General features: G+C 37.1%; 1 protein-coding gene across 5 annotated transcripts in view; it reads right to left on the bottom strand.

The window, feature by feature from the left end:
- PPHLN1 (periphilin 1) overlaps positions 1 to 25676 on the bottom strand; it is a 64238-nt gene that overhangs the window by 9366 nt on the left and 29196 nt on the right. For 4 of the 5 annotated variants that reach the window (XM_032105295.1, XM_032105293.1, XM_032105294.1 and 1 more), the window contains exons 7-9: positions 23983 to 24062; positions 20601 to 20720; positions 17951 to 18091 (exon numbers count right to left, since the gene is read on the bottom strand). In XM_032105295.1, the coding sequence (XP_031961186.1) occupies positions 17951 to 18091; positions 20601 to 20720; positions 23983 to 24062 (341 nt within the window). The remainder of the gene's footprint in view (positions 1 to 17950; positions 18092 to 20600; positions 20721 to 23982; positions 24063 to 25676) is intronic. The other variant, XM_032105296.1, reaches the window with a different exon arrangement.

Here is a 25676-nt window from a genome sequence, read left to right on the forward strand (position 1 = left end):
TCTCCTCTCCAACAGATGCTAGAAAACTCCCATTACCTGAAATACACCAGCTCAGGATCAAACAGGAAATAATCAGCCATATGCCAAAGGAAGGGCCTCACCCTACAACTTTTTATTTATGAAATACTGAATAGATGGAAAGCCACTTCCTAAATCTGCTCCACGGTAAAGTTCTTGCTCCATCCAAAACAGGAAGGGTGAAGTTTATCTACAAAAGACTCTATGTTAATTCTCTTGTTAAAAATGCTTTAAATAATTTTCAGTTACGTCCACTGACCATAAAGGAAAGTGATATTCATTTAAGCTTCAGCAGAATGGGCTATATATTAACAGCAACAATAAAATGACAAACTAATCTTTCTTGTCATCAAAACAACACAAATATTTTGTAGGAAACGTACAGTAGTTCAAAATCCACACAGATCAACTGTGTTGAAGTCAAGATCAAAAATTATGCATTTGATTTTACCCAAAACTGACTTGTGATGACTCAGTTTCCCTCAACAAAAGTTGTCCCACTTTCAACAAATATCCTCAGCTACAAATATTCTCAGATTCAACAACATTCTGCATTAAGTGGGCTAATTTTTGTTAATGGGCAAGACAGCATTTTATCCTGAGGTGTGGATTGTCTGTATTTTCTCCAATTGCACAATGAAAATAAGCAGCAATAGAAAGAAATAACTAAAAAACCCCCTTTCTTTCCAATTAAGAGCAACTCTGAGCAGATCAGTTACACAATTAACTGGCAGCAGCATTGCTAATACAAACTCAAAACTGGTGGATCTATGAGTTTAAGAACCAGTCCTTATATGAGAAAATTTCCTCCCTATCACTAGATAAAGAGCAACTTAATTTTTTTTTTTTTCTTTAATGGTTAAAAATATGTTAAAGCAAGTTTGAAATTTCATGTCAAAGGGTAGGTTTTTTCATCACACATGCAGCATAAAGAAAATACTACATAAAACAAGTAAACTACTGTATGCAATGGACAGCTTTTCAGAAAAGCAACAGCTGCAAGAAGAAAAACAATTACTTCGATTACCAACATTTTATGGCTTAGTTTATGTTAAACCTTACTGCTTCTGAAGGTTTAGAATTACTTCACACATTATATTAGCCTCACAAATCAGTTTTATTAGTACCTCAATAATGAATCAAATTTTTTTCATGTCCAAGTTACTGTCCTGCCTTTACCCTTGAAATAGTCACTCATCATTTCTTTTAAGTACTCATTTCAAATGTAAAACCAAATAAATTAAAAAGTAAATTATTTTGGAGGACTTCTCTAATCTTTCCTTAGCTTGTGGATACGTATCTTTTTCCACATGCAGCTGCTATTCCCCCTTCCCAGCTGTCAGCATCCCTATGCCAGAAACCATCACCCCACTTGTTTGTGCGAACCAGTAATATACAGGAGTACTTCTAAAATGAATTCTTAGGCAAAACCAGTCTGATTAGGTCACATGCTAGGACATCAGCTGGGCTGCAGGGAGGAATCTCCTATCCTGGGTGAGAAAGTGATGAGCAGCTATGGATAGCATCTAAAGAGGACATTTATCTATAGCTTTACACTAGTGTGTCCACCTTGAGCTTATCTGGAAACACTCACTGAACTTCCACCTAATCCAGACAGACAAAGCACACAGGATCTCTGTTTAAATGTCTGCATATCTAAGTATGTAACTTCAGTCAAATACAAAATATATACAGAAACAGAACATAAAGCTGGCACAACGGCTGGGGTTGGAGCAGGTCAGAGAACCTCATGAATGAATGAAGCCTCATTTCTTACTGAAAATATGTTCATTCCTCCTATGTTTTTAGCATTCAACACATGAACTATCTCTCCTTCTGAATCTGTTCCCACAATTCTAGTTATTTCCATGTCAATTTGGAAGCAGAAATCTGATCCAAAAATTGGTAAAAACAGAAAGCATGTCTCTCCCTAAAGAGAAAGTCACAAGGAGTAGAGATTAGTCTTCTATGGTTAGTAAATCATGTGTCTTAGGGCAGCAATTATCAACTGTGGTTCCAAGGGAATGTAGTACAAGTTCTTAATTTACTGAGTGGATATACCACTGACTGTATCCCACAGTACTTGGAATTAATTATTCTGTAAGTTTGGGTTACACTCATAAGCAATATTGAAGAATCACAGCCATCAGCTGGTTCAAAAGGGCTTGGAAATCACTGGTCTTTTTCATTGTGGAAAAAGAAGCCTATTTTGTACTTAAAAACATCTTCTAAGAACACTGGCTTTCTACAGTGTTTCTACTGGCTTTTCTTTACAAGCTTTTCTTAATGAGATAGTTAAGCACGGCTGCAGCATTTCAGCACAAGAACTGTTACCTATCAAACTCATTAAAAGAATGTCTGCCCTATTCAATCCAGTGTCACTGAACATTTTCCAGAAGTTGTCTGATGGGGTGGGTGAACTGACAGAAGACAGATAGGGAACAAACTTGGCAAGATATTCATATATCATGAATACACACTCATGACTTCTTGAAATGTTTGCTTGTCTTCAGATTCTGGCATCCACTGAAAAGCTTTGATTCTTTTTGAGTCTGGCTTCAGCCTGTCCTTATAAAAAGGGAGAAGAAACTGGGATCATCAGATACTGTTCTGTGTTGGGGTTTCGTTTTGAGACAGTTTTTGAGAGCTTTAGCTCTGTATTCTTCAGACAGCTTAGGGCAGCTTTCTGTGATCCCTGACACCCAGAAATTTTGCTAGCAGCATGATGCAACAAATCCACCAAGTCAAAAAATAACAGAGATATATCCAGTACTCAAGAAATAAAACTCAGAATCACAGAATCATTAAGGTTGACCTTTAAGATTGAGTCCAGCTGTAAACACAACACTACCAAGTGCACCACTAAACCTTGTTCCTAAGTGCCATATCTACACATCTTTCAAATACCACCATGGATAGTGATTCCGTCACTCTACTGGGCACCCTGTTCCAATGTTCGGCAATTGTTTTGGTGAATTTTTCCTAATATCAAATCCAAACCTTCCCTGGTGCAACCTGGAGCCATATCCTCTTGTCCTGTCACTTGCTGCCTGGGAGAAGAGACTGACCCACATCTTGCTACAACCTCCTTCCAGGCAGTTGTAGAGAGTGCTAAGTTCTCCCCTGAGCCTCCTTTTCTCCAGGCTGAACAGCCCCAGCTCCCTCAGCCACTCCTCGTAAGACTTGTGTTCCAGGCCCTTCACCAGCTCCGTTGCCCTTCTCTGGACATGCTCCAGCACCTCAATGTCCTTGTTGTAGTGAGGGGCCCAGAACTGGACTGGCCCCTGTACTGGTGCCCAGTAGAGGGGGACAATCACTGCCCTGGCCCTGCTGGACACACTAATGCTGACACAAGGATACTAGCAGTCTAGGCTCAGTCTTCTTGGATTTACTTCTTGAAATATCCTATTTACTATAACTATAAACAGGGAGGCTGACTATGGTACCAGTATTTGTTTACTAGTAACAGCAGTAAAGCATCATGTAAATTAACAAGTCAATGAAAAAAAAAAGCTAGAACAAACCAGCAGCTGCCTCAAACTCTGACAACCTCCTCCAGGTTACAGATTCATTGAGTATCACCAGCAGCATTATGAATTATAGTCACTTCAGAGATACAGCAAATTCTGCCTCTGGCCAATACTTCAATGTGTAGAACTTCACTCTGGTAAACCACACAGACAACTGAAGGTATGGGGGAGTTGTTTAACTAAACACTTCATCAGATTTCAAATTACCACCACCATGTCAATGATTTGAAGGGATCCCCAAATAATTAGAAAATCTGTCAAAAATCTGCAAAGATACTTACTTTGCCATTTTAACCTTACCTTTAGACATACATAGGATTTAGTGTGAATAGCCTAAAATAACTCACTTTACAGCAACACCAAACTAAGTAATTTCAGGTCAAACAGCTAAAACTGGGGGAAAGAGTAAGGTAATAAGGAGGTAATACAAAAGAAGATATAAACTAGATAATGAAACTGGAAACCACTGAAGTACAAATGAAAATATTTACAGAATAAAATGTACTGTTACAACAAACTTTTTATGCTGAATCTCTAAACAGAATAATAGCTGCTGCTGATAAAGTCTACTGATACTGGATTGATACAGTGTGTTTTGGATGAGAACAGCATGGAAAGAGAGCAGTGAAGTCTCTTTTGATAAGCAGAACTAAACAGTTTACTGCCTAAGATAAAGACAGGTTGCTAAAGGTCAAACACTTCAATGCAATAGCCAAAAGAAACAGTACCACACCATTTACCTTTTAACCTTACTTCATACAAAATTACCACGCGTTCTCAAAGATACAGAATACACAGAGGTTATTCGTACAAACATATCCTGAAAAATAAGGCATTGCTTCCTTCACACAGCCTTCCAGAATTCAAAGAAAAAACCCAAAAAACAAAACCAAACAAAAAAATCACAAAAAAACACCAACAAAACAAAACACAACCTCCCCCCACAACACCAGCAAAAAACCCCACAAAAAATAACAAACCAAAAAAAAAAAAAAAAAAAAAAAAAAAAAACACCACAAAACCAAAAAAAAACACCAAAGATAAAAAAAATCCCAAACAGCTCATGCTAATAAAGAATGAACTGTACTGTCTGGAATCAGAATTAAATTAGGAAAAAAATATTTAATTATTTAGAACAGAGCAAGCCAAATTAAATAAAAAACAACAATGAAAATGATGACATTTTCTCATTTAAATTAGAAAGTCCAGTGGGCTTTTTTTTCCCCTTAAAATCACATAAAGGTTTAAACATTACAAACTTTCTATTTTTAAATCAGCTGGTAAGGAATTTTGCTATTTCAAGGATAAGTATACACAAAGAATTTACATACTAAACAAGAATTATTTAATTTATTTATGTATTTCAGAGTACCATGGACCGTGTAAAATAATAACAGCAACTGTTCAAGGGAAAAAAAAGTTGCCTTCTCTAGGGAAAGTCAACAGTTTACACTCTTGATGAAGAAAACACAACTAAGACTTTCCATTTATTGGTTGCAATGCACCTAAACCTGATTTTAGAACTATTGCTTAGTTTTAACATAATCAATTTACTCTCTTCATATTACTTTAACTTAGTACTAATCTTTTTCACTTGTTTACCTCTTTTCTTTGTTCTCCTTGGTTCATCACTGCTCAGAAAACTGCACTGTGGACAAAGCCAAATCACTCTTCTTGTTCCAAAGACCCTGCAGTTTGGCCAATAAATACCTAACAAAGGAAGCACTACTATCTCTGACTACCTTCACTTCTCCCATAATTTTATCTGAGTCCTCCCCATTCCCTTAGCAAGTATTTACTCAAGTTCTCATATAACCCTAGTAGCCCGAAAAATCAAAAATTCACTGAAAAACATTTTGAGTCAATTGAACTATGTGAACATCTTCATATCACCTTGTGACAGAAATGCATTTACATTTCATGCATTCTATGAAACAGGAAACTACAAATAAAGGTATGCTCCATAACTGCACGGAAACATTATCTAAAGAACAGAAACACTGCCCACTATATATATTATGTACATATGCACACATGTTCTTTCAGAGCTTTAATACAGTATGTCATACAACAGCTTTAAGGAGTACAGTAAAAAATTACTTGCTTATTAGTTACACCTACCTGCTGAGTGATACACAGTGAAATCAACTGCAAACATACCAAAGAAAGTTTTTATCCTTACACCCATAAAAAACCTTACCTGACACCAGACACTGAGTGTTTATACTTGGGTAACATGCTAAATGTCCTTGCCTCTTTTAAAATCTTAGTTGATCCACAACAGACAAAACCAAGCTCAGCACTTTATCCCCAATAGACCTCTGCATATCTCAATATAACTCCTCAGCAATATGCACATATGTTTTATTAGGAATACTTAGAACAACCTTTACAGTAGATGAGATACTTCTCTTTGGGATTGCTGCTCTGCCTGCTTACTGTGACACGAGTAATGCCTACACACATTAAAAGGCTTCAGAGCCAGCTCATTATAACGGTACATGCTTTTCTGGGTAGCAAGAAGTCCATCCTACTTAAAGTAGAAAGGAGCACTCCTAAAGCACACTGTTTTTTAGTAACTTATCTGGGTCATGAGAGATCATATAACTACTTGCTTATCTTTGCTTCTGATTTTAGCAAAAACATAGTTGCAAGAAACCTCCTTCCATTTCAACATAAGAAAAAGGAAAATTGTACAATGAGCTGCAGCTATGCCTAAGAATATATTTGACAAAAACTAAGAAAAGCATTAAAAAAAAATTCATCAGGGCATTTTTGAGTTATGGCTAGACCTATACTTGGGTAACCAGATTAATAATTTCATTAAAACCTCATTTTTACATTAAGTTACATTACATTTACATCCTAGTTGATGACAAATACAGTAAACTGAACAGAAGAGACAAAAGAACAGCCATGAATGGCATGTTTATCAAATTTTTTAGTAAGCAATTTCAGGTACTTGATGCAGGAACGCTGCATTTCCTACCTTACAATTGTAGCTTCCTGCAGATGCCTCGAGGGCATCCAGAGAGGAAGACACCAAGCTGGAAGCACCTGCCTGCTCCCCACTTGTTTCTGGCACCAGAAATAGCAACGGGTTTTCTTGCATGATGTAGCGTCTCCACCCTCCAGCCAGGGAGAAACTCCACTGCAGTTGCCCATGGGCTTTAGAGCTTCTGTGGAATTAATTCCCATCTCCACCCATGTTCCCCATCTCATTCCTTCCCCCACCCTCTTGGCTGCAGTTCCTGATCTTGGCAAAAATCTTTTTTTTTTCAACTGCAAGTCCAGTCCCACCCTTGTTCATTGCTTCCCACACTCAGTTACTAACCCTACCTCTCCTGTCACCACAAATCCTTTCATCTCTTCCAGATTTCCTCCACCCTCCAATTCAGAGGTCACCTCATTCCTCAGCTAGAAATAGTTCCAAGAACTTAGGGGCCAGCTTATTTCACAACTAAATCAAAGTTTGGCTCCAACAGGCCAGTTGAAAGAGGCTGTTCTGAGGGTGTCTAGTGATGCACTAGCGCTTCCAAGCGAGTTAATTCTCAATGATTTCTGCCTGATGATTAAATAACTGTCTAAAGCAGTACTTTATGACACTGAATGTTCAGAAACAGTAGTAGCTCAACACACAACACAGGGTGGCTACTCACTTGTAGCAGCAGGCACATTTAAGGAAACACACTGAACTTAAGAGAATTAGTTAAGTAAGTGTTTGCAAATTTTTCTTTCTTTCTCTTGATCTGATTCATGGTCAGGCCCCACAAAGACTACTGTGCCAGTGTAGGGAACAGTACAATACAGGGATGAAATTCCTCAAACTATGGTTGCCACCAAACTCTTTGTAACGTACAGCTGAAGTCTGCAGTGGTACAGGTTGGTTTTGACGGCAGCATTTGCTTAAGGGGACTTCTTGATGTCTAATGGGATGCAATCATAATATAGTCTCAACTGGAACTCATACAGTTTCTGTTACTGACTATTTTCATAAAGCTTGTAACAACTAATCATCTTGGTTTATGCCTAAATTGAATTTAGCTGAAATCAAACAATAGAGTGGAAAGATACACAGCACAGATACTCTACAATTGCACAAGATAGTTTCTCCAGGAACCCAAGTGAAGAAGAAACATAATAAAATGGGCAAATTTCCAGCTGAAGATGATCACTGAAAAGCTTGTGTCAGCATATCCTAATCTATTCATGATTTTGTGTTTAAAAATGCTTATGTCGAGTTTTTTTTTATTTAGGTAGCACGTGACCAAAAAAGTTAATATATAAATTATTTACTATACTAAGGTGGTGAACAGCTTGTGAGGTGTAATTATGGTCAAGTAAGCACGCACAGTACCCAAGTAAGGAGAACATTTCATGTTGTAATGAAACCAAGTATTTAAGCTATCTGAAGCCAGGAGAAGAGGAAAGATTGCTAATAAACAAATTAGCACTTGGAAAAACAGTATCAAACCCATCTATTAAAGGTTACTGTTGTCATTCAGAGCTTGAAGTCCAATAGTTCAGAAAATTAACGTATGAACAGTTCTTCTCAAGAAGCATGAGAAGGTAAAGAACCACAAACAACCCACGACCCACTCGATTTTGTCAGTATTCACTTTCTGTGTTTCTTTCAAGTCAAGCTGACTCTATGAGCAACTCTATGAGCCTTTCCAAGTCAAAGTACCAAGGTAAAACAGGCACACCATAAACTTTGTCCTGTGGGGAAATCTTGGCCCTTGTTTTTCTGCCCTATTTTGTGAAGCATGCCATTGTGATAGCCATACTAGAGTACGTCCAGACAACCACTGAAGACTCAAGTCACAACACCAAAGCAAACAAGAGTCAAACAAAACAGGAAAGTGATCCTTTGTGGGTCAGCAATAAATGGTGATGTGCATTAGTCATTTATACCCCAAGATAAAAATCTAATAGCCTCATAATCTTAACTTAAAGAAGCAGCACATGCATAAGCAACTTATGCAACTGTAGATTTCTTCCCCATATAACTTAGGAAATTAAACTTCAGAAAAATTCTCAATTCTGATGCCTTTTAGAACTATAAGATTACCCAGTATTTTAAAGGTTAGAGAAAATGAATAGGTATAATTTACCCATCTTTACAACATATTGAGTTTAACCTACTCAATTAAACAACTGCCAAAAGAAAGAAGACATCAGGCTAGGTGAGACACTGAGATACAGCATATAAATTTAAGAACCAGGTGACAAACACAACCTGTCACCAAAATGTCTTTGGTCACAGATGATCCTATATTTATACATGAGTCAGTGTTGTACATAAATCAGATTACAAATGGATTAGAAGACTAAACTACAAGCACTAGGAAAACTGTCATTTACAAAACAAGCTTCTGTTGTAGAAAAAAGTCTGTAAAAGACACACAAACCCCCACAAAACTGTAGATTCACACTTCAGCAGACTTTCCCTACCTACAGATTTTGTGTGTGACACTCTTCTGTTGCAGTCTATTTCAACCTCCTGAGGCCTGAAAGTACTTGCCAGGACAGGAGAAATGGAAACCTGCTTCCATGCCAAACATCAAGTCCTTCCTGTCACCTACCTTCCTGCCACTACATTTCATTTGCCACTTTCCATGGGTTTTCACATGTTTGCTCAGTTACCACCATCCCATCATTGCATACGGTTTTATGAAACTTTTCCTTATGACACTGTTCCCTGTTTGGCCTATATACATCTTGTGTTAAGCACCACTCGGACTTCTGTCTTTCAGAAGATCAATGCTCAGACTGTATCAGGGATACTGATAGAGCTGATGCATAATCAGAGTGCAGGGGTAGAGATGCTAGACAGTAGTTCTTTGAGCTTGGACTGTTTCTGAGGGAATTTAAATTTCTGGATCTAGTTACCAGGTATATGGGACTGATTTTGCCCTTAGTCTGTTTCAATGCAGGAAGCAGCAAGTTTCCCTAGTTACAATGCTGAAGAGACAGTAGGTTGTAAAAATAAAAAATACTTAAAATTTTAATCTTTGGTGCAGTGAGCCTACTAAGAGATAATTTTATCTTTAATCCTTAAAAGAGTTCAAAAATAAAAACACCATTGCTAACCTACTTCTTAAATCCACCAATGCCCTTCTGTTAAAGCAAGAATAAGATGGAGATGAAGTTGGAGAGAAGCATTTTTCTATCCTCTGAATTAAATCCAAGTTATTAAAACCAACAACAAAACCCCACCACCAAAAAAACCCAAAAAAACCAACAAACCTAACAAACAAACAAAAAACTCCAACTCACAAAAACAATAACCCTCACTCCCACAGAAACTACTGCCTTTATCAAGGCTCAGACGATTCATCATTTCTGGTTTTATCCTTCAGCATTCCCAGGAGGTTTGCCAGTGTCAATTCTGCTTATCCTTCCAAGGATCTCAACTTCTGACAGTTTTTTCAGTAGGCAATTTCTCAAAATTAATTCCTAATTATATATCATGGCCCACACAGTTTTAGTGAGTTTCTTCTCTTCCTAACACCTTTTCCAATCCTGTTGACACTCATCATCTCTTGAAACTAATCTTTCTTCTTTCCAGCCCACTCACTATTATAGTTTCCAAGTCTTCTTTCATCCTGTTTTTGTTCTTCTGGTTTCTCACAACAGAACCAGAAATTTTAAGTCAAACAATCACCACCAGCTTTTGATTGAAAAAATGCTATTAAATTAATAACTCCTTAGATTTTCACTCTATCTGACCAAGAAGTCAATCTTGTCTTTCAGATTTGAACATGTCCTTTTTTCACATGTCCTTTGGTTTCAGCAAAGTCCAGCAATTTCATCAAGTACCTAACTACTAACCCTCTCTCATTTAAGTCTTCCAGAGATCTGCCACCAAATTGTAACACCTGTAAACAATGCCCTTTAAGAATGTCCGTAAGCAAACAATCCTCTGAGCTCTTGCAGTCTGCAGTGCTGCTTGATCACATAATGAAGTGTGGGGTATGCCCAGCCACTGCCTTGGAGGGACAACTGCTGAGATAAGGAGAGTGCTTAATCTCCCAGCAGAACTCCCCTGGAAAGGGAGCCACTTTTCAGTTATGGTGAGAAGTAGACAAACCCAGAATGCTCTCGGAGACCCTATGCAGATCCTTTGTAACCCACTGGCCTTTACCTTCTGACACCCACCTCCTGTATCCCTATAAAGCTAGCCCCCTGCCCCTGTGAGGGCAGAGAGATGCTCGTCCCTGGCTCCCCTTCGCCGGACCAATAAAGCTGCCTCGTGCAGAACGGCCACACGAGCCTCTTGTGTCTCTCTCCCTGCTCTGGCCTGGAGGCTGCCCTGCAGAGCTGAGCTGAAACCACGAGCTGACAATCACTTAAGAACTGACAGTCTCTGCACTGGCCCTCCCAGCCAGCAGCTGAGGGAAGACACCGGGCCCCGGGAAGACGATTCCTTTTGGGACCATCTCTCCGGACTGGTCACAGCTTCCTCGGTCAGAGCTACTGACCCCTCACCAGCTGCCATAATGAAGTGCCACTACATCGAAAACTCTACATTTGTCAATGGGCTGAATACCCAGCATTTGGCAACTTCAAAATAATGTGATCAGTACAGGTCTAAAACTGTTTATATTAAAAAACTTAAGGCAAACATGATCTTCAATAGATAGTGGTGAAAGCTAAAGGTGAGTTACATCTAATTCAAACCTCTCTAAGAAATACCCTACTGTTACTGGATAAATGCATCCATTTCTGGTATTAAATTCTCTTTAAAGTATCTCCCTATAAGCATGCATATTAAACAACTAGCAGTTTTTATCAGCTTTCCAATGAAAAAAGCTGCTGGCAAAAATCTGAAATGTGGTAATATATTTTCTTATTAAACCATACCTTCAGGTGCTGAGTACAATGAGTTGCACTGCTTTTGCATATGCAGCAGTTTGTAATTATGAACACAGCAGTGCACACCAAATAACCCATTCGTGTCCACAGAAAGGGAATAGAACACAGCTGAACAAATGGAAAGTGAAGGATTACAACTTCTAAAGCATGGTGGCCCAAACACAAGAAGAGGAAAGTAGCTAAAGTTTTCATGTCCATTTACAAGTATCCTGCTTTAAACAAATGTATTTGTAAGGAGAATAAAAGAGACGATGAAGAAACTGACCAAAAGCTTTTATGTTCTCCATCTTGTAGTTTCATAAATATGAAAACACGAATTTCTAACAAATAGGCCATATTTGCAAAATTGAAAGACCCCAGCACAAAAAAAATACTTCAGGCAAGTGTGAAATATGAAGATCGAATAAGCATAACAATGTGACTGATTTGATTTTGTAATGGTAAAAAGGAAGTCTAGAATAAATACTAAAAGACAGTAGAGAAATTAGCAGGTCAGAATTAATATGAAAGAAAATGTGTCTAAGAACATGTAGAAAGAAATAAATCACTTGACTTTAGATGTAAGGAGAGGGATACTGATACAAGGAAACTAATAAACCACAAAAGGATGAAAGAAGATCATAGGCAAATGATATAATTAAGTAAAAGAGTTATCATCAATTTTTCTGAGAAGCTTAAGGCAAAATAACAAAACCTGACACAAATGTTTTCTTGATTAGGAAAAAATAAATTAACACACTTAATTACATTTAAGTAAAATAAACATAAGCTCAGAGGAGGCATGATACATACTATGCTACCAACCAAATTAGACTGATGATGATGAGCCCATCATTAAGGCCTTGTCACTGGATATTAAGCACAGAAGGTTTGAAGGACAACAGCAAAGCAAGGAGGGAGAGAAAATCTACAGATTCCCGATCTTTTACCCTCATCTAGCCTGTTACTCTTGCCTCGTCTACTCCTGTCAGAAACAAAGCATGTCTGACCTCATCCACAATCAGAAATAATCCTTTAATGTGTTTTTAGCTACTGTTCCAGTTCCTTCAGCTTCGCTTAGCTCACCTACTTCTTAACTTATATTTTAATTAGGGGATTTTTTCTAACCTAGATAATTTTGCCTGAAATAAGCAACAGCACAAGCAGACCAACAAGCTAATCTAAGGAAATAGTAACCAGTTTCCCTGGCTCAGCTGAAGTGAGCTTTTCAAAAGAAAAGGTACATCCAAGGCCAGCTCTGACATCCTCCTTCATTCCGTCCTGGATTCCCATTACTCCAATTTATTAATTTACTTATTTTACTACAACTGCTAAAACTTAAGATACTTGATCTGTCACATCCAAGACTTACAAAACTTTTCCAATATAATTACCATGAGCTTATCCCTAGCCAAGATGCAGAAGCTTCATATTTACATCCTCTTTCACCTTTATACTGTTGAAGAACTGTAAAATAGTTCTGCTTGAAGCAAAACAAAACTAGCAAAGGAAGCAGGAGGGGTTGGGGGCCGGAAGGAAGTCATACAGCAAACTCCCATGCACTAAACAAACTACAGCTATTTTATTATGACAGAAATGCATGTATAATTTTGTTTGTGTTTTGTTGGTATTAAAACCAAAATTTTTTTAACAAAGTCCTTTCAATGTAAAGTATCACTTTGTGAGAGGTCAGTCTTCTCTCAGAGCAGTACCTCCAGAGAACAGAGTCCCATTAACAAGTGTTAGGTACACACAAAGACAATTCAGCTGTTGCTATATATATCTTACCAGAACAGCAGCTAGGACAAAGAAGGGGAACAAGAAACATTTCTTCTCAAACTACACACACACTGTAACTGCTAAAACCTGTTTTTCTTACTTAATTGTAACTTCTAGGTCAGAGAATTCTAAAAAGAAAAATTAGTTAGACAGCAGATCTGGAAACAGAATTTGGACAGCCTGTTGACCCAGCCACACCCCCATTTTTCCTTCTTTCTATGCACCATAGCTATGAAGTTTCAAACACAAGCTTTAGAAACATCTCTAATTTTAAGCATCTTCCAGCAAGAAGGCTGTCCCATTAGGGTAATAGTTCATTAATACTCCTGAGGACTCTTAACAAGCAATACTAATTTAGAACATCAACTAATCAGTTAGAACAGCAATTAATCTAAATGTTTAAACATTAAAAAAATATTGTTCTGCTGAACACTTAAAAACATTGGCGAACTGAAAGCATACAGTCGGCCAATGATTCCATTAAGAATAAAAAAGCATGCACGAATGTATTAATTCCTGGGCTTAATTAATTCCTAGATGCCAGAACTCTGTGGTACTGAGGGTTCAGTGTCAAATCTCATTTAGAAACTCAGAGGTTTATTTTTTGCCAGAATCAAGGAGGGTACTTGGTAAAATTGTCATTTGGTAAAATTTGTCTTCAGAAAAGAATAGATTTTCAGAGGTAATCCATGTCACTCCAACTTGAATATGCAACTTGTAAGAAACGTGGACACATAATAAGGGACTAATTAACACAGTGTTGCAGACTCGATGTCTAGACAAGATAAGACATTTCAAGAATCCCTGCTACTCGTGCTCATGAAGGAAGAACAAAGAGATAGCCTTTTGTGCAACACTGATGCTGAATAGCTCCAATTATGAATTTAACATCAGGGACATATTTGTCATCACTTCCAAAAAAAACCACCACACTTCAGCACATTACATGCTAAAAGCATAAGCTGATCCTTAACCATATAAAACCAGAAACTAAACAACTCCAAAAATAATACCTTAATGCATAATGCATGCTATTAAATGCAAAAATATTTTAAAAGTGCATGAAATGGTTACATTAGGAAACTACAGACATTCATTGATCTTGACATGCAGATGGCAAAATACACTGCTATGCTGTTTTCAAGTAACCAGCCCAATCTTTTAAGCATCTCTTTAATGGGGTTCTACTTCACCATGCTCAGACAAATGTTCAGACAACATTTAATACATTATTTCAAAATTGTAAGAGTAAAGAAAAGAGGAAAATGCATGTTCAAAGGTCTAAGGAAACACCTAACTTCAAAAAAACCCAACCAATCAAAAAACATCCCAACCCAGAAAGCTAATTATCTCACAATTTTATTTTTTAAAAACTCTCCAAAGCTTTTTATTACAGACAGAACATTAAAAAACACATCATGGAATATATTAAAATAAGAGATACACATTAACGCGGCAGAATTTCCATTCAGTGCAGAAGTACAAAGACTGAAAAGACTCTGCACCTGGATAAAAGGGCATAGTTTCCACAGTACCTGCCACGCAAAAGTTCCAGGAAAAAACCTTATTCTTCCAACCACAAAGTGGCAGAGCCAGAGGGTTCTAGGAAATCAACCCTTCCCTGAGAGCAGCAGAGCCCAGTCCCAGTGGAGTGGGTCCCAAAAGCAGGGGACCACACCAAGGAGCTGGGACTCTGCAGCTCAAGAATGGAGACAGGAAGCTGTCAAGAGAAGCAGCGAGCAGAAACCATGTCCTTGTTGGAAAGAAACCATGTTCTGGAATGTGAAGGCAGCTGAGCTCAAGACACAGAACAGTGAAACACTGAAACAGGCTGTCCAGGGAAACAGCAGAGCCTCCTTCACTGAAAATATGCAGGGCTCAGTTTGATAGAGCCCTGAATGACCTGACCTAAGGCCCTGTTTCACAGGGATTTGCTCAGGTAAGTCCCATGCAACCTAGATGTTTCCACAATAGTGTCACTATGCCTGTTGTTTCACAGACGAGACCAAAAATGCCCAGGATCTGCAGTCCCAGTTCAGGAATGTTTTCAAGCATCTGTGCATCTGCAACCATATCCTTCCTTTCCCAGTAATACTGGCACACTTCAAATGAAATACATACTTCAAAGTTTTTCTAGTTTGGGAGTGACACAGATAACTCTTGGCTCTGTTTAAACAGTGTCTGGATTTTTCCAAGCCTTTACCCATGAGGAGAACTTCTGGTTTCCTCTCTTTATGTCAGCTTCAGTTAATATTTGCAAAGCAACCGCAGACTCCTAAAAGATAGTCACTATATAGCAAACAGCAACTAGCCCTTGCTTTGACACATTTTGCCCTGTCATCATCAGCACACAAATAACTTAATTTTTCTTCAAATGACATGATTTTACAAATAAATTTATCAAATAAATAATATCCAAATAATTTCTTGATGAGCCAGGGTGATCATTTACAATCATGCTTCATTTAAAATTCTGCAATTGGCAACTGTGTTACTGTACCTTAGAGAAAAGGCAGAGGCAACTTTACAATAGAGTGGTATGAGCGATACACGAGATACTGAGATGGACTAATTTAAAACAGAACACCTGCATGAATATTTCATTCAAATGCTCAAGGGATATTTTTGCTTGTTTTTCTTAAGAGAAATAACAGACTATATCACAAGCTGCCACCTCCCTCCTGCCAAGGGCATCAGACTGCCTGTTTCTCTGCTGCACAGCAATGGATTTGCTCATTGCAGCACCATGCATGTTCTGTCAGCACAGCTTTTTGCCTCTGGGTTTTCCTGAAATAGTACCATCCTATGAAGTAAAAGTACATATTTGGAAAATTTTGCTCCTTTTCCTGGTTAGAGCTTTGGAGACAAATGGATATGGAGAGGGCAAAGCAAAGAAGGCTTTACCAGGAGTCTGGAACAGCCAATAAATACTTGGCAATCAAGTTGAGAATAAATATGAACCAAAAAGGAAACATCACTACATCTGGTGCTCCAAGAGAAAGAAAAATTTAGGAGACAGAAGAGGTTCAATGGGTCAAACTCACTTCCTCAAACACTAGCTGGGCCCCCACCAATTCTTTAACACATACCCAGTGGCACATGCCCTGACTTCATTTCTTATTTATTTTAAATACCTTAATAGCTGTCCAGTGCATACTGAAAAACAACCTTTTGAAAATCTTGCTTTGCAGAAAGATTACAGCTTCACCATTCTTGCAGTGTAAGTCTTCGCAATAAGCATTTTATTTTAGTAATCCTTCCACAAAATTACATTCCAGAAATACTACACTAAACACTTGAATGAGATTTACCGGAAAATAAGTCCACAGAACCAAATAATTTTTCTGCTATTACTTGCGTCTTCAAGACAAATAATCAGAACTAAATTGTGAAAAAGCTTTCTTATAAATGTACTAGCTAACTGCTCCCTTTAAAGATTTAAATGTGAAAATAAATTTACTTTCAGATACTAAGAACTCAAAGTAAACAAAATAGCATACAAATTTCTATAGAGAGACTGCTTCCATATACAGTAGGAAGATTCACGGTATTTCATTACGATGATTCATTATGATATTCATGATGATTATGAAAATCATCTGGTCTATCACAACATTTTTTTAAAAATCAAAAAATTTAATTGCCAATCAAGAAGTTAATTTTAAATATTTATGTGAAAAAAATACAGATCATTTTCCAGTCTTAATTTTCAATGATTAAATAAATATCTTGGCTAACTCTTAACAAATTCACAGTACCTGGTTTATAAGAAAATAAGCATCTTGTTCAGTTGAGAAAATAATTCTAGCATCATCCTAGAATCTTATTTAAATTCTGCAGAAGCTGACAGCTTCAATATTCAAACCAACAACAGGAGAAACTGGTTCTACAAAATTCAAATCTAAGTTATTCCTCAGGCTTTTCTGAACTAAGTTCCTAAAAGTATTCCATTTTACAGAACATAATCTAGATTTCCCTAGAATTAAGTGCAAACTCTACCAAACACAATAGCATTAGGTCATATGGAAAACAATATTTAGGTTTTTTGACCAAATTTTCATCTGTTTTCATTAAAACCCTGTCTTTAGGGCTTAGGGAAATTTAATCAATCATAGATTCACCAGCATCAGGCTAACCAATCACAACTGCTATTTTTTAAAAATCTGTTTCTAGCCTGTGCACTTCTTTTTAGTCTGTCATTTCTAAAAAGCCCTAAGTTTATGCATTTGGTACTAGCTCTTTTAGGCTGTACGTAACCCTGTGATCAGACACACGGGGATAAATCAACTGCATCATGGCTCTCATAGTTACAGCATGCTCTGGTAAACTCCATCCCAGCACACACAGAAAGACATGCCCACCATGAACATGATTACGCAAAGCCAATATTAATAGAAGGAAAAAAAAACCAAAAAACAATTGAGTAAAAAGCTGTTTTTCAAGTGTCAGTAAAAAGGAACAGTGTTGCAGCTCAGGAAATGGCCTCACAGGCAACAGAACAAAGGCCACTAGAATTATGAGACAGTCATTGTCTTAGCTTGCAAAACAGCAGTTGTTGCATGTAAGTTGCAGAAACTACCATTAATTTCCATGTGCAGATAAATGCCATGTTCTTCAGAATTAAACTGTTGGAGATGTTATCACATCATCTTGAAAAATCAAATTACATTCCTACTACACTCCAAGGAGGAGGAAAAAATAAATCAAGGTAATTTTAGCAGAGCAAACCATTACTGTATTAGTGACAAAATGCCAAGAAGACTCACCTGTTCAATCTCCTTTGTCTTAGTTGCAATTGCTTTTGAACGACCAAGAAGCTGGCTGTCCTCGTATAATTCTGTACTATCTGTTAGACTTGCTTCTGTTTCCTCTGTTTGTTTGATGTATAATGGAGCTGAAGATCCAGCCTTAAAAAAATCCAAACAATAAATTCAGTTTTGAGAGAAAAATAAAAAACCTCATTGTGAGGAAAAAAACCCAAAAGCCCAAATACAGTCATCAGTTAGATATGAATCTGCTCATCAAGACTATTAGTGAAGTATTATTGCTACAATCTTAACAGATACAGAAATACAAATTTTAATCATGTAGATAACATGGCATGACAAAACCCTGTGACACAGCCTTAACTGTGTAAAGGTAATGATGTCAGATAACCTTTACCTGCCCATCCACTGAGAAGAAATTTGTGTGTGGTATTTATAACACCAGAAAGCAAGAAAAATCCACAATGAAAATGTGACTTGTCTTCTGGGAAAGGATAAAAGTAACAAAATCAAGGGTACATAGGCATCAACAACAAAAAAATGCTGTCAGGAAGAACTCTTGAAGCATTCAGGGCCACAGGTCTATTATTAAAGGAGCTACGATAACTATTGTATAACAAAAGCAAATGTGTGATTAGAGGATTTATAGTAACATGAAAAATCACACTGAAGTACTGAAATTGTATAAACTTCCCTCTAAAACAGAAATCAAGACAGTATTCCTACTCCAATGAAAACAGACCCCAACTCCAAGAAGTTTATATAGATGATGTAGTAATTTCCTTTTACAGCATTATTTAAATCCAGTATTATGGAACAGATTTATAATTTTTTTTTTTTAATAGGATTTGAAAATTGAAGATGATGATTAAAACTAGTTTCTATTATTCAAAAATAGAGGTGAAGAATCTTAAGACTTAACTAACGTAAAAGAGAAAAGCATTAGACAGAAAAAGGAAGTAAAAAGCTTAAGTGGTCCTGTGAACATATGCTCAAACCTTAGGAGGAACACAAACCATTAAGATTGCATCTCAAATCCTGCAACCCCAGTAAGCAACAAAATGCCTGAGAGTGAGTGAAGGCTACTAAAAAGTCCAGTGCAACATGAAGTTCAACTATTAAGCATTATATAAGATAAACAGGAAAAAGTTAAGAACTCTTGCAATTCCTGCAGGACAGCCTACTAATCAAGGTGAGAAGTCCTTTTTTCCGAGACTCAGAATGAGATGCCTTACTTCCTTCATTAGCATTTCTACAGCCCAATTTCTTAGTCAATAAACCATCTCAGACTGCACCATAATCAACTGCAATTGCTTCACTTTGATTCTTTATTTTTAATCTTTCTGCCACTGCAATTTTCTCTAAGGCACGAAGGAAGCTTTAAACAACTCTTCTCCATGTAGCCCACTCTGTTCTTTCCTCCCTTGCATTACCTTCCCCTCATCAAGAACCAGAGTGATATTTCTCTGCTGAACCTCTCAGAAATGTCCATGCATATGTTTCTCCTTCATATGGTATTCATCCTTGGATCAGTTGTTGCTTTTTCTTCACTCTAACACTTACTCCACATTTTTCTTTTTTTTAATTGCTTTTTCCAGCTTATGTATCTAACTAGATCTTCCTGACTACTATTGAGGAGCTGCTCATGCATGCACCCATTACACCAACGGACAGGACTTGAAAGTTCATAAATATGGATTCGGTGACTTTATTTCTCTGACCTAGCCCTTATGTTCTACAAGTGGAAATGTGATGCTTCCCAAGACACTTTCATTTTCCCTAAAATTATTTACAAACAAATAAAAAAAAAAAAATCAAACCCATTAATTGCAAAGGTTAAGACATTACTTTGTGAAGAAGATACTATTTTGGCTTTTTTAAGAATGCCTCTAAAGTTGAAGCAAAGTGAAAGTTAAAGAGAAAATTATCACAGAATTAAAACAAATTATTTTAGATTACATAATATTTGGGTTGTTTTAAATGACAAATACATTTTCCACTAACATAAGAGAACCCAAAAAAGACCTCCTATCCAAGAGCAGCATAACAAATGACTGAGAAGAGCTGTAATCACACTTCAATGTAGCCAGGGATAAAAGACAAGGAGGGATGAAAACAAAAGGGAATAAACTGGTGAATAATTAATGTTGATTAATAATGAAATAAAGACTCTGGGGCAAATGGAGGACTGCTTTCTGAAAAAGAATATGTGACATGGTAGGCTCTCATGGATTGAAACAGAACTCAACAAACAAGAGTTTCTCTCCCAAGTGTTATGTTTTCCATGTACACTCATGTTTTGATCCAGAAGTCCCCTACTAATTTTAAGGCGTTCAGCAGACATACAGACCCACACTACTACAAGAGCTCTTTGGAGAATGCTTGGGAGAGCTGAAACTTCATTGTGTCAGTTGTAGCTCAACATCAATTCAAATTATACTCAAAACGTACTGTGGTTTTGTGTATTTTTTCAAAATAAATAAATCTCAAGGTTTTAGTCTCCCTCTCACTCCCTTCCAACAAATATTTAATAGCATAGGCAGAAAAATTCAGGATTAAGTTACAAAATGTGCTTTTATGACAAGTACAGAAAAACAAGAGCCTATTGTTGTAACACTTTAAAATAAGTGGATTAATAATCCTATCTTACATCATACTCTGTTATTTCAGGTAAATTGCTTTCCTCGGCCTTCTCTGACTTTTCAGCTGCCCACTTGCTCGCAGCTTCTGCAAGTTCCTTTTCTGATAGTCTGTTGCTCTTCTCCAAGGCCTGTACAAAAATATTATAGTCAAGGTTTAACAAGAAATACATAAGGCAAGACTCTTCAAAATTAAAAAAAAGTTATTCAGATCCCTAAAACATTTTAAAATAGGAAATAAGAAAGTTGAAATTATTTCATTTGCTGTCCAATTTCTTTAAAAAGAAAAGTGGGTGGGGAGAGAGCAGATAATAAAGAAACAAGAGAGGAGAAAAACAGATAAATCAATGAAGTTCAGTGGACTGCTACAAAAACACTACACTTTCAGAATAAGATTTATTAAATTCACAGGTCAGAGATAACAGAAAAATTATTTGAGACCTGTTGGGCACTGAAAGAAGTCAGATACAAGAGTGGAGTGAACTAATAATTCAATGTGATTTTCAGGCATAAATGGTTGTAAAAAATTTAAAATAAACTATTACATGCTCAGTAGGGTATAAAACCTGAACTAATTAAGGACAAAAAAATATTTTATACAAACTTTAAGTGATCAGAGATGGTTCCATTTAAATTCATTATTTTTTATTTGGGGGAATGCTAATCATTTATAATAGAGTCAGTCATGGCTTTATGTTCTTTTAATCTACCTTTTCAAATGGAAATTCTCACATAAATAATATTTAAAAATTGATTTCTCTCTAAGAATACTATTTGGCTTTTACTATCAGAGCAGCAAACAGACAATGACAAATACCAGTTTAGGAATAGCTAGCTTTATAAATCTTCTTACCACTACGTGGATACTTAATTTAAATCAACTGCATGTAGAGAAGCACCCAAAGAATCTATATCACTCTAGCACTAAAAATTGCAACACTAAGATGGGTATCTAAAAAAGAGATACAAAAAGCCTACTGCCTGAAAAAGGCCATAACAATTCTACCCAGTGCCTATTCCATCTTAGCAAACGGGTAGACAAAAAAACCAACCAAACAAAAACCCAAACGAAAGAAACCAACACTCCACCTCTTATCATTAGTTCATTCTAAGCTACATAAATGGCCAGTATCAAGACTCCTTTGTCTTCACATCTTTTGTGCTTACCTCAAGCAAAGTATTATCCAAATATCTCTGTACTGTAGTATGGCATAAATACACAACTCACAGAACCCTTCCAGGATTCTGTGTCATAGACACCACCTTTATCTGAATCCAGAAGAGAAGTGCAACAAAATGTTCCAACAGGAATCCCTGTTTTCTATAACTGCAAATTACAGAATTACAACCAGTGAAGTCAGGAGGTGACAAAGTTCAATATGCAGGGTATGAAGAGGGCTCTTAAAAGCAAGCAGTAATATAATTCATAGAAAATCTCACATGACCTGCTAAATTTCCAGAAGCCATAAAAGAAATTAACCATTCTAATATCTATTGGAATACAGAAAAAAAAATCTGTTTAATTTAATCTCACTGAATTTAATTCTATAGGTTGAATGTTGATAAATACGTATTAAATCCTGAGTGAATTTTATGGAATAAAGTAATGGTATTTCCACAGGTACACTTCAACTGAAGAGAAAGAACAGGAACATATTTTTCAGTTGGAAACAGCAGCAGCTATTTAGGCCGCAAACATGCAAGAAACAACCAACCTAATACATCTCATAAAAAACCTTAACTGCCCCCCTTCCCCACTCTCTGACTCAAAACAGAAGTCACTTTTTTTGGTATTTTTTTAATCTCATGAATAACATAGAAAAGCAAAAGCCTATCACTGCTCAGAAGCTTCCCCTGTCTCACACATCTGCCTTTCACTCTATGTTGGATACATCCTCCAAGGCTTACAGTCCATACAGCTATTAAAGAAAAACACAGAAGATTTCATGCCATAGACAAACACGTGGCTAAGATCAGGTAACATCAACATGTATTAATTCACATGCCTGAATATGCAAAAAAATAATTATAAGGTAGATAAGAATACCTTTTCAGATTTGCAAATAGATACTACAGTGAAAAGAGGTATTGCTATGGAAACATATACCTTCGTAAGAATTTCAAAGCTGAATTATAACTTAGAGCATTGAAAATCATCTCCTTTAATCTCTAATATATAGCATATAACTAATTTCTCAAGCCTTAGTAATTTTAAGACTCTGGCTCTGGAGATGTTCATATTTTGCCAAGCCTTTTTCTGTCACTACTTCTGAGTCAGTGAAGCACTTAGGTAACTTAACTGCTCAGTGCAATTCCAACCAGAAGGCTAACTCCAACAGGCTCCACTGACACAGGGCAGTACATTACAAGCAGATTTGGGGACTCAAGAGAAAAACCAATAAACAGTCATGGAAGTATTTCTATTTCTGCAGCTGATGCATACCAATAAATATTTATGCTGTCTGGGGAAATGACTTTCATCAAACAAAGTTTCATTTTGCATAGCCTTTATCAAGCAACTATCCACTGCCAGCAGATACTTGCAAACTGATGGCAAAAAACCAATACAGCATAGATCAGACCTGACTGAAGAAGAAAGCAGAACACTTAGAGAATACAGAGTTCAAGCTCACACTACATATTAACACAAGAGCAAGAGATTTTGCAATGCCGCCTTGTTCTCAAAGGTGTGTATTAAGTAAGGATTTGGCATTAAGCTGCATTGTGCTGAGTCTGTACGCAAAATAAGTGAACTAATTATGAAGCATATTTTAGGAACCAAATCAGCATAACTGATAAAAGCATAACAGCTTTTATCTTGGTTTTCCTATTTACATCACTGAAAATACATCACTTGCCTCCCCCCCTAAGGACAATGGCAATCAGCTGGCACAGCAGTTCTAAAAGAGATGTATAAGGGATAAGTACTTAGAATGACATAGCACAACCAAAGCCTGGTTTTTTCCCCATTGAATAACAAGGCAGGTGTGTCTGTGTCAAACTGAGTGGTAATACTAACATACTCACAATGACACAGAATTCTAAGACCAAGTCCTATTCCTCTTCTGTTCATTTTAATGGATCTTAAACCCCCAGCCAGCCCCTTAATTTCATCCAGGGGGCACCTCCAGTGAGTCATAGTCTTGTCACAACAATCAGTCATTGAATAACATGGCAAGTGTGTCTGTGTCAAAGTGAGTGGGTAATACTAATACACTCACAATGACACAGTTCTAAGACCAAGTCCTAGTCCTATTGTAAGCAACAGGAAGGAATATTGTAAGGAATATGCACTTTTATAGGTACATACAGCATCTCCTTCCAACTGAGGAAAAAAATCCAACAATGAACAATCTAAAACCATGGTGTGAAATATTCAAAAAGAAAATTCACCTTTGATGAAGGTATGGCTGTGGACCCTGAAGGTGATGCATCTCTTGATGTTTTCAGTGATTGAACTGTCCTCTCTTTACCTACAATTAAGAAAAAAATTAATGACTGTGAAATTAAAGATGTATGTTGCACACATGCTTACTTGCTTAGAAAAATTGCAGTGAAATTTTCTCAAGTCAGACACGAACCTTATCGCCCTCAACAACTACCTGACAGGGAGCTGGAGCAAGATGGGAGTCGGACTTTTCTCCCAGGCAACTAGTGACAGGGCAAAAGAAAATGGCCTCAAGCTGTGCCAGGGAAGGTTCAGGCTGGTATCAGGAAGAATCTTTTCACTGAAAGAGTGGTTAAGCTTTGGAACAGGCTGCCCAGTGAGGTGGTGGAGTCCCTGTTCCTGGAGGTGTTCAAGAAATGACTGGACATTGCATTTAGTGCCATGGTCTAGTTGACAGGGTGGTGTTTGGTCAAAGGTTGGACTTGATCTTGGAGGTCTTTTCCAATCTTAAAGATTCTATGATTCTATAATATCTACATACTCCATCATCTGATAAATATTGGTAACAATTTTTTCTCTTCCCAAGGAGAGAAGAGATATAGCTGTGTCATTTCACGCATTTAAGAAAACCCACTGTCCTTTTTCCCATCATTAACTGAAAGTATGATTCCACAAGATGATGTGGTTTCACTTTTTAATATTCCTGCAATAATGTAAACAGTTGAAATATTAGACACCAGTCAATCACTCAAGGAAACCAGGTAGTGCATGAACTGGTTTAGCAGGCCACAGTATGTTGAAAAGACCTGCCATGGGAAATACTCCTGTTTTGTATCAGCCACACAGTAGGTGCTCTTTGTCAGATCAGTGTCTTGCCTACAAAAGTTAAAATTGGCAAAATGCCAAATTGAATTCACAGTGCTAATCACAATCTGTGCATAGTCTTGCCACAGACCAGTTACAGGCAGCCCACAGCAACAGAACTGGTTGCAGTGTAAACTACCAGTTCTCAAGCTGGGTCCCACAGATTACATCTAAGGGATCTGTAAAGGTAAGTACAAAAAGCAAACAGTAGGCCTAAATCAACCAGATTCTTCACACTCACTGGGAAACAATTGACTGTTCACAAATAAAATACAATGTAAACTTACCTTGGCTTCCATTAAATCTTCATCAATACAATTGATAAAGGGATTAATTAAAAAGTCTATCAAATACTTATGAAAATTGGGATAGAAATTATTTTAGTAGAATTATAAATGTGATTGCTCATTATGGCTTTAAATACGGCTTTAATTTAACAAATCAAAACAAAGAGCAGACATGGCATCTCACTCTGAAGAGCTGAGCTGTTTTCCGTTTTTATTCAATGCCATAAAATACTGTATTGTGTGGTGCATTTTAAAATACTTACACAAAAATGCAGGTAAAAGTCTATGCAAAATGCATGCCTTTAACAACAGGAAATGCTTAAGAGGTATGTGAAAGGTAGGTCTTCAACTCTTTCACCACATTTTCATAACATATATATATAGTGTAGGCTTAATGCAAAGCAAACATCAAAACCTGCTCGTCTATGCACACTGTTGGTGGGAAGTGAGTTTCTGCTGTAATGTTACTAATTCATGCAAAACTTTTCACAGCTACTGATGGGTCTTTCAAAAATGCTAATGAAAAGAGGTGGGAATGTTACTCTGGC

Source organism: Corvus moneduloides, chromosome 4 (genome assembly GCF_009650955.1).
Source record: "Corvus moneduloides isolate bCorMon1 chromosome 4, bCorMon1.pri, whole genome shotgun sequence".
NCBI classification, from domain to species: domain Eukaryota; kingdom Metazoa; phylum Chordata; class Aves; order Passeriformes; family Corvidae; genus Corvus; species Corvus moneduloides.